Consider the following 16,599-nt stretch of genomic DNA (forward strand, 5'->3'; position numbering starts at 1 on the left):
AAATCAGATTCAAATGGTTTATTATTATTTAGTGTTAATCTATCTTCCTCTGTGACATCAAAACTACCATTGGAACAGTGATGAACTGGCATGATGACAAGGTTATAGAGCACAAAGTTATTATTCTATACAATATGTAGTTCCTGAGGTAAGTGCAATCTTTTTTGAAATTTTCAAATGAAGAGAGCAGATGGTAGTCAGCTGACACTGCAACGGCTACTGCAATCCTTTTGGCTCTATGAGTCCTTGTCACACAGATTTTATATATCCATCTAATAATGCATGATGTGGCATGGAATTCAATGTCATTAAAAACTATATCTTTTTACCACAGGTGCAGCTAATTATAAACATGTGCCAATTTTATGAAAGGATGAACCATATCATAATTCCAATATTCCATAAAATGTGCAACAAATAATTAACTTCTCACTGAGGACATTAAACAACTCAATCCACATCCACACAGAACAAGAACAACTCTACACAGCACATCAAAATGCACAGAATGAGAACAACTCCATACTGAAGTATTCAATGGTAACATGCTTGATTTGTTTTGTTGGGTGGTGTACCAAAGAAGGTTTTGTCATGCATAGTTCTCAAGAAGATAAGTAAATATGCAGAGTTGCACTCAAGTGGAAATTATTATAAGAGGAAAGAAATAAGATTTACTCTTTACAGCTTTCAGGGACAGAGGATAAAATAAATCTAATGACAAAAAACAAATAGATCTCAGATGTGAGATCTGGAATTGTCCTTGCATCTAGAAAGATGTTCCTCTCACTCAAGCAGAAAAAAATCCATGTTTTACACCTACTGGTGTTAGAAACTGGAATCAGTTAGTCCTTTCTCATTACCCAAAAGGCTAGAGCAAATATTGTACCATCTAAACAGGATTGTCAAGACAAAAGTCTTACAAAAAGGCATTTCCTGAAAGACTTGTACCAGCTTGTCTAACATAAGGGGTGGGTATAGTGCGAGCCATAACTCTCTCCTATGGGTTGTTGTGGAGTTCCAATGGGAAGATCATTTAAAACACAAACAAACAAACCTCCTTTGTTAATGGCTTAAAACTAAAACTTCCTTTCAACCTTCCTATAACTTCCAAGTTGGCTTACTTTTAATGACGATCTTCAGCCAGGCTGCTATGCCTTGTATATCAGATTCATGTATAGGGAAAGTTGCTGAAAGCCTGTAGAATACCAGTTCAATATTCTTTGTTAATTTATTTTGTCCATTTTTTTAAAGTGGGTGAAGGTCAGCAACTGGATAGAAACCTAGGCCTTAATTAGAGTCTGAACATATGTATGTAAATTGTAATAAATAAAACACCGGCACTTCCAATATAATACCAATGTTTACATTTAAGCTTTGCATTATACATGTTCAAATACCAACTATATAGCAACCAATCTGAGTATAAATATGTGGTCATGGTAATGATAGTGACCAATCAACTGACAGTACATGAAGATGAAGGGTAAAGGGGTGGGTGAGTGTACTGCAATTTAAAGTGCTTTTGATAGGTAATGCTGCACCTTTTGAAAATCAGGGCTCACTGAAATTAAAGTTCTTCCAGTTAGGGGGGTGGGTGCAATCACTAAAAATAAATCTTCATTCACTGATAGTACACTAACTAAAATGGGTCACAGCCACATTGAGCCCCAACTTCCTCACCCAAATAAAAATTTATTTTATTTTTAGACCTTTGCCCCAATGTCCCAATGTCTAGTATTGCTACCAGTCACCCAATGACCCCTGAATAGATTTAGGATCTCACTGAATGACCCCTTTTGTCCTTCCATTTAACTAAAATTTGTTTTTGTTATTCTAAACAATTTACTCAAGTTAGTTAGAGTTTAGACTCCTTTTTTGTTTGATAAATTTTGTCGGTCGCATAATACATAGCACTTGGCACACAATTTTATGAAATTTGGCACAATGAAATCTGAATTAATAATTTTAATCAATTGATTGACCTATGTGGCAATTCTTAAGAATCCATTATCCTCTGTTTGGGGTGCTGATTTTGAAAAAGTGGACTTTGTTCAGGGGGGGGGGGGGATTTGGTAAAAGTGGACTTTCTTCCCCAAATTTGGACCTTTTTTGACCAAAAAAGCTTTAAAAAAAATTTGGCTCGCTACATTCGTAAATTCTTAGATTTTTAAAAATCCTTTGTAACTATTTACGTTATAGTTTAATTTTATAAACCTTAAACTTCAATTTCAAATGGCATTGGTCTACTGAGAGATTGGTGCACTGAGAGTACCGACTCTGTTGTAGCATTCAAACACATTTTTCTTAGAAATATTTTTCATTTGTCCTGCACAGGGGCTTTTTTAGGGGGAAAGGACACTGCACATTTATGGAACGCTACAGCAGCCATTAAACGTCAAGTTTTAAGAAATAAAATAACATTGAGAAACTATAGAGACCGGTTCTCAACGTTTAAAAATCTGGACATGAAAAAAAAATTAACTTACGCCCCTCTGGAATCAAGCCTTGACAAATCCATTATATAACCTTAGAAATTTTGTTCATGTGGTCATAAATGGGTCTAAAAGACAAGAACATTGTTCCGATGTTGATCCAGAAGGATGATCAATTTTCCCCCATTATCTGTCCTGCTTGCCTTTAAAGGTTGCGACCTTACTTTTTGACTACCCCCATTGGTGTAGAACGGGTGGGCAGCGTTTTGTACTGGGACAATTGTGCACGGAGCACACAAAACCTTTCCATTTTAACCCAAATTCAAGGTGATTATGTTGTGTTTTAAAATATGGGGCAATTTGCAATATATTTGCTCTATTTTGCACCCAAATCAAAGTTAATTACTTGGTAATAATATTCTAGTTGATTTCTGCGGTAGATAGAGTGCGGTAAAGCCGTTCTCTCACCCTATATTGAGCATCTGCTCGTCCTGAGGCTTTCACCTATGAGTGGCCGAAAATTGGGGAGAAAGGGCATTGACAGAGGTGTTCTAAGGCAATACTTGCTTGAATTTTTTTTATATATTTGACTGATTGCCACAACTGTTTTGCATAGGATTTTTGACTCCATCAGTCTTACTTTCAGGGTTCGATTTAACTTGTGTCGTAGAGCAAAATGCTCCCCATTTTGGACAACCTGCTACACAAATTTCAGCTTGTATAGCAATTTTTTACAATGTAAACATATGCTAATATTATAAGAACATCACCTAAATAAGGTTTTCGCTAAAAAATTGCTACGCACATTTTTAAAAGTAAATCGAAAGTAAGGAACTTTCTAGTCATTTGTCGGGTTGAAACTTGAATAGTATAAACATATAAGCACGGATTTGTGGTGCTTGCTGCCCGGATTTTTATTCTCACTGCACGAACGTGCCAGGAGGCACGTTAAAATACAATTTTGTAGGCCCTGGTCCTGCAGGTACGCCCTATAGATGTGTTGTGACCAGTGATTTGTTTTTGTAGCAAGTTTGTATTTCTGCACAAGTTATGGACCAAAATTACCCAGGTCTCACTGAATGAACTTAATTTTTACATCATAGTCAAGTGCCTTCCTACCTCACTTTAGAACTATCAGGCTACATTAAAAATGACAGGTTTATATTTCTCATTAACTTCCATTTATTTTTGGGTTGGGGAGGAACATTCTTGAGACTTGACACAAGTTTACGAAAATATCCACTTGATAACATGCTTCACACAACATAGTTGTAGGGCCAAAAGTTCAGTCCTTTAGCGGTCGGTTGTACATCCGGGCATGTCGCTCCTTTGCACAAAATTTGTAGTGTCGCATCACAACCAACTTGACAAAAGGAAGGAAGTGTAGACAGACTACACATGCGAACACTGTTTTCTTGGCACATGTTGCCTTTGTGTCATGTTTGTCAAACCAACAGATAAGACTTACCTATAAATCTTTTCCAAGATATCCTTCAGTGCTCACATCAATTCCAGCACTGAGCTAGCCAGTGGTTGAAAACATTATGATGTGACTTACCTGTTGAATATTTCCAAATAGGATTTGTGCTGGACCATTCATTATCAAATAAGAGTTTCATAAATCCCACATTATAAGTTGTCTAGTTTTCACACTAAGAATTGCAATACATCAGCCAATCTGCATGCCAATTATATAGGCCCATTTGATATAGTATCAGCATTTTCTGGACTTTGTACATGACCTAAACTCATCGGTTAGACTCAGTGATATACCATGCAATGACACGTTACACATGGTGCTGTTAGTTTAAGGCAAGTGGAGCTAGGAGGTGTGGTGGATACAGCTGATTACCATGATTACTGGTAGCTGATTTCACATTAAGGTGATGCTGACTTCATAGGCCCCTTGATGATTTTTCTTCATCTTTAATTAAGGATGAAAGCACATTTTTGTTAATTTCTTTATCATCATCATCATAAATTTAATTTAGGTTGCTCAAAAAGGTATGTACTTCATTTTTTTGCAAAAGGATTTTGTATGTGCTTACTAAGGCCAAAAAAAGGGTTGTCTTAGGACTTTTTGGCTAAAAAGCCATGTGCTATGCTTAAAAAAACCCTAAAAAACAAGCTGTCCTATGCGATTTTGTTTTGTTTTGCAATCTTGTTTTAGGGGCATTTTATTTAGCAAGAACGCCACCACAAGTTACATAGTTTTAACTATTATCAGCACCTCCTAAACCCGTAACCTATGCTAACTAAACCCTAACACTGATATATTCTATATTCTAAATAATTAAAACCCTTAAAAAATTGCAAAGTTCTGCAAAATCATTTATCATTTGACATGACAATGTTATGTTGTAGGTAATGTCAATGGTGCAAAATTCAACACCCCAAATGTTGATGTGCACCAATAATTTACTGCTATTTTATCCCACATTAAAACATTACTGTAAGTAAGGAGTACAAAAAGTTTACTTTTATGTGTTGAGGAAACTCCAATATTTACTTGGCATGACATGAAAATTAGTTAAATGATGTTACACAGTCTTCTATACAAGGCAGGGATCTATACTGTCCAGCTATTTAGTTCACAGAGCCGTTACTTGCATGCTGTTTCAACAGATCAGTATTCAGAGCGAGCGAGATGTGATTGAGGTCTTGGAGTACTTATTTTTGACATTTTGTCTGAAATGATCGTAAATTGTTTTGTGCCCAAAATATGATTTTTCTTGAAAACTACAATGATTTTATCATAAATACAAGTTTACATTGAGCAAAATTTGATATCGAAGTATATCGATTGCCACTTTGTAAACTGAAATTGATTACAAATTATGCCCATTGTAAATATGTAAATTGTGTCAAGCCTAAGGCAGGCATTTTCAGTTAATTTTGAACTCAACACATTTTTCGGGCGGGTAATCGGGTACCCCAAATTCCAGTTCATTTTTTTTAATGTGCAAAGTGATACGGTATCCATTTTGAAATCAATGGTAGAGTACATAATGACATGAACACAAATTATCACTTTGCATACATGTACATTGTAGGCCTATTAAAAACACAAACAATTTTTTGTAGGTCAACCACGAATGATCCTAGCATTTAGCTCTAGGTCCTGGGACACTCCAAAACCAAAAAATAACTTTGCCTGCATTACAATATTGGGATTATAAATCCTGCACCCAACAACTGCATGGTGACTCGGAATATTATCATAAACTGGGTCATCATAACCAAACGGCAGCTGTCTTCAGCCAACCTCTATTTGAAAAGGTCTATATTACAGATAAATTTGATATACCAAACTAAATTATCTTTATTATTAACACTGAATGCACATTTTCCAGGTGCTATTTAATGACAAAATTAAATATGGCTCTGAATGACAAAAATTCTCACAAAATGTGACATGTGCAAATTATATTTCCACACTCTAAACATTGGAAATGTGTGCATGTATTGTATGATCACCACGAAACCCAAGTTTTCAATGTACACCTCTCCAATTCGCCATATCATCAACCGATTCGGTCTTTCATATCACATCTACGCTGATGACATACAATTATACATCAACTTTGATCCCTGAAATCTATCATCCATCACTGATGCGCTTGCTCGCCTCACAGCTTGTAGCAGTGAGATCAAAATATGGATGACCAGGAACTTGCTGCGTCTGAATGACGAGAAGACTGAATTCTTTGTTGCGGTATCTGATTACCAAAAGCAAAATATGCCGCTTGTTTCTCTTCGGATTGGTGACATGGAGATTCTGCCGACTGAAAATGTTCGGAACTTAGGTGTTATTTTTCAGTTTTGATCGTCAAATGACAATGACATCACACATCAGCTCACTTTGTTCAAGTTTGAATTATCAGCTTCGTAATATATCCCGTGTTAGACGCTTCTTGGATGTTGACACATGCCACCTTGTTGTTAGAAGTCTTATGTCTCGCATTGACTATGGAAGTGGGCTCCTTCTGGGTAGTAATACATCTGACATTCAAAGGTTGCAAAGAATCCAGAACTGGGCATCCAAACTCATTTGCCGCAGAACAAAACAGGACCATGCTACGCCTTGTTTACAAGAATTACACTGGCTTCGGATCAGAGAGAGGATCATTTTTAAGATCATGATGATTATTTTCAAATGCCTTAATGGATCAGCTCCCTTTTATATGACTGATCTGCTCTCTCTGTATTGTCCAGCCAGAGCTGGCCTCAGATCCGCCTCTGATACCACACATCTTTCTGACATCAACAGTGTCAAATTGCTGAAAACTGCTACAAACAGGTCTTTTGTTCATTCAGCACCACATATTTGGAACAATCTGCCCACTACCACCAGGGAATCAAATACATTGTCTGTTTTCAAAAAGGGTCTAAAAACTTACTTATTTGCTGCTTATGAATAGTTTGTTCCACAGTGGTCATAATTTTTATGTTCTTTGTATTTAATTATTCTGGTTTCATCTTTTGCCATGTTATTTTGTCATTTTTGTCATATGCGCTGCGCTCTTTATGTATGTAGCGCTATGTATGTATGTATGTAAGTTCTGTCGCTTGAGTTCCTGCTTCCCCATGGAAATTCTCCTATATTATGATCAGCTCATAATGGGTGAGAATTATTCGGTATTTGTTACTGTGCGAGTCAATATAGTCCCAACTTACGCCCTGCGTAAATTCACAAAAGTGCGCACGTCCAGTCATGCAACACACAGTTCGCGTTGACGCTGCGCCCAGATGTGTGTACGCCATTCTATATTAATTCACGATGTTATGAGTCCCGCCTATTACAAGCTGATCAGAATATAGCTTTAAAAATGAGAAGCGCTTTAAATTTCTAGAAAAGGTCAGTCTGTTGTAGGCTGATTGAGGGTACAGAATACAAAATAGCTTTCCATAGAGTTTACGTGCAAAATAGGGTTTGCGTTTTAGGCCATAAGTCGAATTACCTCAAACTTTGAAATATATTTGATATCATCTTAATCAGAACAAAATTCTGCATAACATATAAAATCTGAGCTTTATTAAATCGGAAATATAAGAAAGCCTAGCGATGCCCATGCACACGCTTGTTGATGTAACTCCTCTTTTTTTCGTGTGTATTTCAAATACATATACACGCTTCCCCCAAAGCAACCAAAAGCGCTCTACCTCATTGGCAAGAAATCAATCACTCCTCGTTCAGTGATGGAGTATGAATTCAGCTGTTATTAGCCTACTTTCTTTGATGCATGTAAAATGTTGAAAGTTTGATAAAACAAAAGAATTAAAGGAGTAGTATCACCTTATAATTAATTAATGTCATGTGATATTACTGGATACACACATCTGTGTAAGATAGTGTAAATATGATAAAGAGTAGACCTGTATTTCTATTGGTACATGCATACAGTTTGTACACTCGGTAAAATTGGTCATTTCCAGTACGGGAATCTGTAAAGCAAGCTGTCTGTATTCAGCATGTCTTCATTTGAACAAACCTGGACCACAAACACAAATGGGATAAATCATCAAAAGAGGTACAGTTCTAATCTGAGACTAGTATCAGGTTCTAATTAACTGCTGGTGCTTATGCGATATGATCAAATTTGAATTAAAACAAAAGTTCACCTGGTACAGTATATATACCCGGTAGTCCTTTCAGCAGTATGACTATTCACTATTCATCGTAACTTAAACACCTACAGCTATCACAGACATTTGTTGCAAAGTTACAGTGGGTACAGACTGTACAACTTCAATTCCAATCATTTTCTACTCAAATTTGCATGCTATACCTTCTTAAGGAGGTACTACACCCCTCGATAAATTTGTGTCTATTTTTGCATTTTCTCAAAAACTAATAACACAGTGGTAACAAAAGTTATGTATATTATAGGGGCAAGGAATCCAATTACTACACTGGAATTTCAGTGACCCAAGACAAGCGGTTTGTTATTTATAATCAGAAATAAGGTACCGCTAGGATGTACCTCGTTTCCTATCATTATATACTGAACCGCTTGTCTTGAGTCACTGAAATTTCAGTGTAGTAATTGGATATCTTGCCCCAATAATATACATAACTTTTGTTACCAGTGTATAATTATTTTTTGAGAAAAAAGCAAAAATAGTCACAAATTTGATGGGGTTGGGTTGGATTGGATGTTTATATAGTTGTTTGTTTCAATGTTGCAATATTGGCGCTGATTAAGCTGCTGCCTGCAAATTGCATTGTGTCTGTTTAGGTGTGTTTAATGTACAATTCTACAATTTGACCTGCGGGTCACCATTAGAGTTTGAAATAAAACCTTTCTTTTTTTTAAAACATGATGGGACTATTTTGAAGTTTTGGTCCCACTGTGACCTTTGACCCCTCGTGTGAACTTCAGGGGGCATAGAAAAAATGGAACCGATAAATTTTTTATTATTTCAGGTTCAAGAATGCCAAAAAGCATTTGTTCCACTAATGTAGGAAAATAAAATCCCAAACCCATCGCGCCCTGTACACTAGAGCCCAGTGTACCTGCATTCTATGGCCTGCCTAAAATCCACAAAGCGATACTTATTCCAGTTAGACCAATTGTGAGCATTATTATGTTTTGATGAATCAAAGTGTGTGAAAAATTGGATCCAAAACATAATAATGATAAAATTAGATGCTTTACGCCCAATGCATTTTTCTCAAAAACTAATAACACAGTGGTAACAAAAGTTATGTATATTATAGGGGCAAGGAATCCAATTACTACACTGGAATTTCAGTGACCCAAGACAAGCGGATATTGGATCCAAAACATAATAATGATAAAATTGGATGCTTTACGCCCAATATTTATTGGTCTCGCTATGAGTTGTAAAATATTTTAAAACTCATAGCTCGACCAATAAATATGGGCTCAACCGATCCAATTTTATATCATTATTATGTTTTGATGAATCAAAGTGTGTGAAAAATTGGATCCAAAACATAATAATGATAAAATTAGATGCTTTACGCCCAATATCTATTGGTCTCGCTATGAGATCTCGTTATTATGCCCAAAATGTTTTGGTTTCGCTATCATTTTATGATGTTATTGGATCCTGATTCCTGAGTTACAGTGCACTGTATATATCTGTTGCACAAATTATAAAAAAAACATCATACGGCTCTTTTTCAGGCTCCAAGGATGTAGCTGAGGATCTGTCTTAACGGGGTACTACATGTATGTAAATCACCCAATGCATTTTGTATGCATTTTGCATTTTGTGAAGAAATGAGAGAAAAAAATGGACAAAGTGGTACATGCAAAATGAAGGGGCAGATCTTCTTGTTCTATTGGTGGGATCTTCTTGTTCTATTAGTGGCATCGGTATCAATGTAGCTCACATAATAATGCTCACAATTGGTCTAACTGGAATACATTTGTAGGTTCCGCTTAAGTTGTGGATTTTAGGCAGGCCATAGAATGCAGGTACACTGGGCTCTAGTACGGTACAGGGCACGATGGGTTTGGGATTTTATTTTCCTACATAACATGCTTTTAAAAGGGAGAAGCCAAAAAGCGGTACATCAGTGATGTGCCACTTTTTGGCTTCTACCTTTAAAGGCATGTAAGCTACATTGATACCGATGCCACCAATAGAACGAGAAGATTTGCCCCTTCATTTTGCATGTACTACTTTGTCCAATTTTTTTCTTATATCTTCACAAAATGTAAAAAAATGCATTTGGGTGTAGTACCCTCTTAAGGGGTTGGGAGTGGAATATGTGGAGTCGTGGATCAATGACTTTAATCCCATATGGGGTTAATTAAATGTAGGCCTACATAATACTCACACAACAAATATGAGATAATTCATCTCATCTTTTGAGTGGGTTCAACATCCCCTGAGTTGGCAAAATGTGCAACTTCATTGGAGTATAAATTTATTTAGTGCATATAAGTGGTTAAGGGGGTACTACACCCCTTGATAAATTTGTGTCTATTTTTGCATTTTTCTCAAAAACTAGTCTAATAACACAGTGGTAACAAAAGTTATGTATATTATTGGGGCAAGGAATCCAATTACTAGACTGGAATTTCAGTGACCCAAGACAAGCGGTTTGTTATTTATGATTAGAAATAAGGTACCGCTCGGATGTACCTCATCTCCGATCATATACTGAACCGCTTGTCAGTCACTGAAATTTCAGTCTAGTAATTGGATTCCTTGCCCCAATAATATACATAACTTTTGTTACCACTGTGTTATTAGACTAGTTTTTGAGAAAAATGCAAAAATAGACACAAATTTATCAAGGGGTGTAGTACCCCCTTAACCACTTATATGCACTAAATAAATTTCACAAAATGTAAAAAAAAATGCATTTGGGTGTAGTACCCTCTTAAGGGGTTGGGAGTGGAATATGTGGAGTCGTGGATCAATGACTTTAATCCCATATGGGGTTAATTAAATGTAGGCCTACATAATACTCACACAACAAATATGAGATAATTCATCTCATCTTTTGAGTGGGTTCAACATCCCCTGAGTTGGCAAAATGTGCAACTTCATTGGAGTATAAATTTATTTAGTGCATATAAGTATTAGGGGTACTACACCTTTGATAAATTTGTGTCTATTTTTGCATTTTTCTCAAAAACTAGTCTAATAACACAGTGGTAACAAAAGTTATGTATATTATTGGGGCAAGGAATCCAATTACTAGACTGGAATTTCAGTGACCCAAGACAAGCGGTTTGTTATTTATGATTAGAAATAAGGTACCGCTCGGATGTACCTCATCTCCGATCATATACTGAACCGCTTGTCTTGAGTCACTGAAATTTCAGTGTAGTAATTGGATTCCTTGCCCCAATAATATACATAACTCTTGTTACCAGTGTGTTATTATTTTTTGAGAAAAATGCAAAAATAGTCACAAATTTACCACATGGGTGTAGTACCCCTTAAAATATTGCTCTGCAAAATGGCTGAATTTTTCATGATTTGGATTTATCATATTTTAGCAAGTCTCCTTGTGATGTTTCTACACTGTCACTGTCTAAAGAAGGTCTACAACAACTTTTGAGATGTTAATTGGGTTAATTTCTGTTGTGATGTACACACAACTATTCAATTCTCAACAGAAATGGCCAGCCCATGGCCATGCCCATCAATAGCTAGACCTCTGGCCAGAGTATCTGTTTTTACCAACTACTACATGTATAAAAATGTAGGGCCAGAGGAACTTACCGTATTCATTCCATTAACCGCCCATGCCCCTATAAGCGCCCACCCAGTTACTTTACAATCAAGCAAATTGTCCCGGTGGGTTCAGTTTGTATTTAAAGGTAGGACGTATGACCGTTCCAGGATTTGAAAATGACCCCTATTTCACGGGGAATCGAGGACATTTGCAGCAATTTTACCCCCTATTTTGCGCGAAATCAAGGAAAATTTGCCCCCAAATACCTTCCCTATTTTTATCATTTTGAGGACGCATTTTCATTTCACCCCCTTATCACGAGGAATCGAGGACATTTTTTCCAAATAAATACCCCTATTTTTACCATTTAAGGACGCTTTTGAATTTTTACCCCTATTTCACGGGGAAATGAGGACAATAACGAAAACTGTAGCAGTAAAACACGGACGAAAGTCCTAGAAATATACCCTATTTTTCATTTCAAGGACAATTTTGCTCCAAAACACCCCTAATTTGGACAATCATGAACAATTTTGTCCTCAAAAATTCCATGGACATTTCTTGAAAGGTACCCCTAATTGGAACCATCATGCGTACACATTGTCAGTGAAGACTGAACCCACCGGGCAAATTGTATGTGATATTAGTTTATGATCGAAATACCGGGTACAAGCAAATCTGAAAAATGGTTGGAAACATACACTGATGATGATGGATGAACATTTTGCCCCTTTTTTACGTATTGTAGGCCTAAACTATGTAAAAAATAAGCGCCCACCAAAAATGACTTTGTTAAGCGCCCTGGGCGGTTAATGGAACAAATACGGTACATTGAGAAATGTGTTGAGTATCATATGCTTCAACGATCCAGTACAAAAGTTGAAAGCATTTCAATGTTTGATCGAACCAATACAAATGGGTGTCAGGTCGCTAATAAACATGATTAAACCTACTTGAGAACACACAATCGCAGATCCCCGTTTCAAAAATTTTCAGATCCAGATCCGATCCACATTAGGGCTATTTTCAGACTGTGACACATTTAACACTTCCATGTATGCTCAGTAGCTCTCAGTAGTACAGTACATATATTTAGTATTTTACCTTGAAAGAATTACGGTACTTGATATCCCACAAAATAACTCATTTATGCCAACTTGCGTAGAACATGTGTACCAATTAAGGCTAAGCTATGCACACAGCACGTGTAGCACACAATTCTAAGCTAGCAACGTGGCGCTAATCTGGTAAATTCTACCTTGCTTCTCAAAGTTTGTTAACCCGTGTACCATGAACTTGTGAACCTGCGCAGACACGGTGCGCAGTCACCCGCAGTGAGTGGCATGATCATGACAACAAGCTTAAAAGCCAAAACTTAGTGAAGAAAGTGTGCGGAGCGCATTGAAATTTCGATTGTGCAAAGAATGTGCGAGGTATGTATACCTGTATTTTAGACCCGGGATTTTAGATCATAGATCTATGATCACCGCACTGAAGACTGTAGCCTTAGGTAATGTCTTGACTGCCAAATTCCGCTACCTTCATGCCGATGCTACAACTTTATTGAACTTTCACCGTGTATATTGAGCTACATACCTAATTTGTACACCACACGTGCCGTACCTGATATCTTTGAAATTGAAATTAACTACTGAGTAGTGTTAAAATGCACTGACATGAATAAACATTGATAAAACTCACCCTTGTTTGAGTGCCACTTGGACTCGTCATAGTTTAGAAAGTGAGATGTTTGCGACAGATTTTGCCGATTTTCGCGAGTGACGTCATATATACAGCTCAGTTCCTTTACAAGGAGCACGTCGGCCACAAACCACACGTAGGCTCTCGTTGAAGTAATTCTACCGTTAGACTGCTTTGCATTCCCTTTTTGATACACAATTCATACTATTGAACATGTTGAATGGTATGAATGATTCCATGCATATTTAATCCAACACATCCCATTCCCAGTGACTGCCCTGCCCATATGAAAAAGTAGACTGCTTTGCATTCCCTTTTTGATAAGCAATTCATACCATTCCATGCATAAAAGTGACTGCCCGCTTTGAGGGAAAAAAAAAGGATTTTTTTTTTCATGGATAGGGTAAGATGGAGTAAGTGGGACAGTGGGACATCGGACACTTACCGTACTATACTACCGTAAAATGGGGTAACTTTGGGCACTTTTCAGAGTTTTTAAACCACTGTTTCCAAACAAAACCGATTAGCCCTATATTTCTAATTAACTCTTTATTATGACATTAGGGTTCCCCACTACACTTTGAAGTTGAAAAAGATTTTGTAATAATTTTGTAAGGGTGCCCTAGGGGCAGGCGCGTAGCCAGCATTGTCAGTCCGGGGTGGCAAACGTCAGTATCGTCCCTATTTCTCTCCCTCCTTCCCCATTTTCTCTCTATCTCCCTCTCCTCGCCAGGGCCGTCGCTAGACCATTTTCTCAGGGGGGGGTGGCGGGGTGGTGTCGAGAAATATATTTTGCTGGTAAACACCCAGGTATTTGCCAAGCTGTCCCAAAAATTTCAATGCTAAAATTCAAGGGGGGATGTACCGGACTCACCGTACCGAGCTAGGGGGCAAAATGTTCAAATCGTCCCACTCATTCCCTAATAGGCCTAAAAGAACATTACCGGGACAAATACGCGCGAAGAGCACGATAAAATTGCAATTTCAATGCTAAAATTAACCAAATTGAGGACAACTATGTCCTAAAATCGTACCAAAGGAAGACGCATAGGCTAGACCTTTTACAACTTTCCAAGGGGACGTCTCGCAGATCTTCTCACAGAATTGGGCCTAAATGCGCGCGTAGGGCGCGGCAATTTGGCAATTTTATACTAAATGGGTCAAATGATGGGGTTAATTTGGGTCTAAAATAGACCAAAATGATGATGAAAATTGTAAATTTTGTCTCACCATTTCTGTCAACTGAGTAAGAGAGGGACTGACTTGCCACTTTGCCCCATAGCTATAATCTCCATTGGTGCTGATGAAGGGCGCGGTGCGGCGGGGTGATGGGATGCACACATAGGCCTATGCATTTTGTCGATCTTGCAAAATCATTTGTCCACATCACCTCAACGCACCTGGTCAACATCATTGTAGACCCAATATACCGTAAAATTGGGTAACTTTGGGCACTTTTGAGAGTTTTTAAACCACTGCTTCCAAACAAAACCAATTGTATTTCTAACTAGATCTTTTTTGTGACATTAGGGCTCCCTTCTTCACCTTGACGTTGAAAAAAAAAATTAAATAATTTTTTAAGGGTGCCCTAGGGGTTGAAATTAGCCTGACCAAAGTTACCCCGTATTTGGGGTAACTTTGGACAGCGTATTACATTCCATGAAGAAAAAAAATCAAAAAAATTGATCTTCGCTGTTGTGGGCAAGTTTTTGTTTTTTGTGACATTTGACCCCTTGCAAAATTAATCAAGTACACATCCTTGCTCACAAATATCGATTTTTATTTTTTCTGAAAAAAATGTAAAAAAATGCTCATTTTTGGTCACAATTTTTTCGTAAATTTCGAGGAAATTGGACATGAGTGAGTATTATTTCTTCCAAATATATTTCTTAACAAATTGACACCAAATATGACTAAAAACAATATTGCTGTACGAAAATATGATCATTTAAAAAATATATTCGACTGACCAAAGTTACCCCGCTGACCGAAGTTACCCCATTTTACGGTACCGGCCCAATAGGGCCTATATTACGAAATTATTGTAGTTTTTATCCCCTCTCCATCATGTGATGTGAGAGACACATCTCATACTCTCACCCCTCTTCCACCTCTCCCCTCCCTCCATTTCCCCATCTCTCACTCTCTCTTCCCTTCTCTACCCTTTCTCTCTCTTTTCCCTTTTTTAGGGGTCGTTGGAGGGGGGAGGGGTCGCAGTTGCACCTCACCCCCATGGCGATGGCCCTGTTCCTCCCTTTCCCTTTTCCCTTTTTCCCTCCCCTCTCCCCCCTTTCCCTTCTCTTTCTCCCTCTCCTCCCCCTTTCTCTTCTCTTTCTCCCTCTCCTTTCCCTTCCTTTTCTCTCTCCTCCTCCCCTTCTGCTCGTCCCTTTTTTCCCGCTTCTCCGTCCCCATTTTAGGTGTCCGGGGGGCAGTCTGCCCCCCTGCCCCCCCCCCCGCTACGCTACTGCCTAGGGGTTAAAAATAGCATGACCAAAGTTACCCCGCATTTTTCCCCCAACAAGATTCTCACAGGCTTAAAAGATCCAACGGTCTGCGGCTAGAATGTGTATGAATGACTATTCAAGGGAGTCAAGCGTCACTGAAATGCTGAATGATTTGAAGTGGACCAGCCTTGAGAATAGGCGCATTATCACGCGGCTCATCCTGATGTTTAAGATTTCACATAATCTAGTTGATATTGACTAGAAAGACCACCTCACCAAACCCCAACGTTTACTTAAAAATACCCATGCTCTGTCCATGGAAGAAAGAGAATCTCTTTCTTCCATGCTCTGTCCTATCAACGACAACAATCAAGAACTCGCATCCGGGAACTAAGTTTCTTCTCATGGACAACCAAGGCCTGGAATGACTTGCCCCATGGCATTCAACTAAACTCACAAGCTTCAAGACAGAACTTGTCAAACTCCTGGACTCAAATTTCATAGCCCTCAACAAACCCAGTCACTCCAACAATCATGATTTAGGTCATTTATAGGTCAAACCCTCTCATGTGATGTAGGCTTGTCCTGCTTAATCGGAGTACAGCATCCAGATCCATTTGGGGCAACTTTGGTCAGAGTATAATGGGTAAAGGTTTCCATGGGGTCAAATTTTAAACTTCATCAAATTGTGTCGAAAACATTACTATTGTATTCCTCTGGTCATAAGGATTCAGAAAATGTAGTTTTACCTATCTAGCATGTACCGGCCGTTCTTGAGTTATAACAATTAGTACAATCATACAGATAAGGTAGCCAGAAGGAGCTGTAACATCAAGTTGAGGACAGAACTCTCAGG

The 16,599-nt window shown here is 37.9% G+C and overlaps 1 protein-coding gene across 2 annotated transcripts in view; it reads right to left on the reverse strand.

Moving 5' to 3' along the window:
- LOC140152515 (UTP--glucose-1-phosphate uridylyltransferase-like) overlaps positions 1-13,377 on the reverse strand; it is a 40,032-nt gene extending 26,655 nt beyond the window's left edge. The window contains exon 1 of one of the 2 annotated variants that reach the window (XM_072174867.1): positions 3,991-4,178. In XM_072174867.1, coding sequence (XP_072030968.1) covers positions 3,991-4,032 — 42 coding nt within the window. In that variant the 5' untranslated portion in view covers positions 4,033-4,178. Of the gene's footprint in view, positions 1-3,990; positions 4,179-13,299 lie in introns of those variants that run through there. The other variant, XM_072174866.1, reaches the window with a different exon arrangement.
- Positions 13,378-16,599: the final 3,222 nt, after the last annotated feature.

This window comes from Amphiura filiformis, chromosome 5, assembly GCF_039555335.1.
Source record: "Amphiura filiformis chromosome 5, Afil_fr2py, whole genome shotgun sequence".
Classification (NCBI taxonomy): Eukaryota; Metazoa; Echinodermata; class Ophiuroidea; order Amphilepidida; family Amphiuridae; genus Amphiura; species Amphiura filiformis.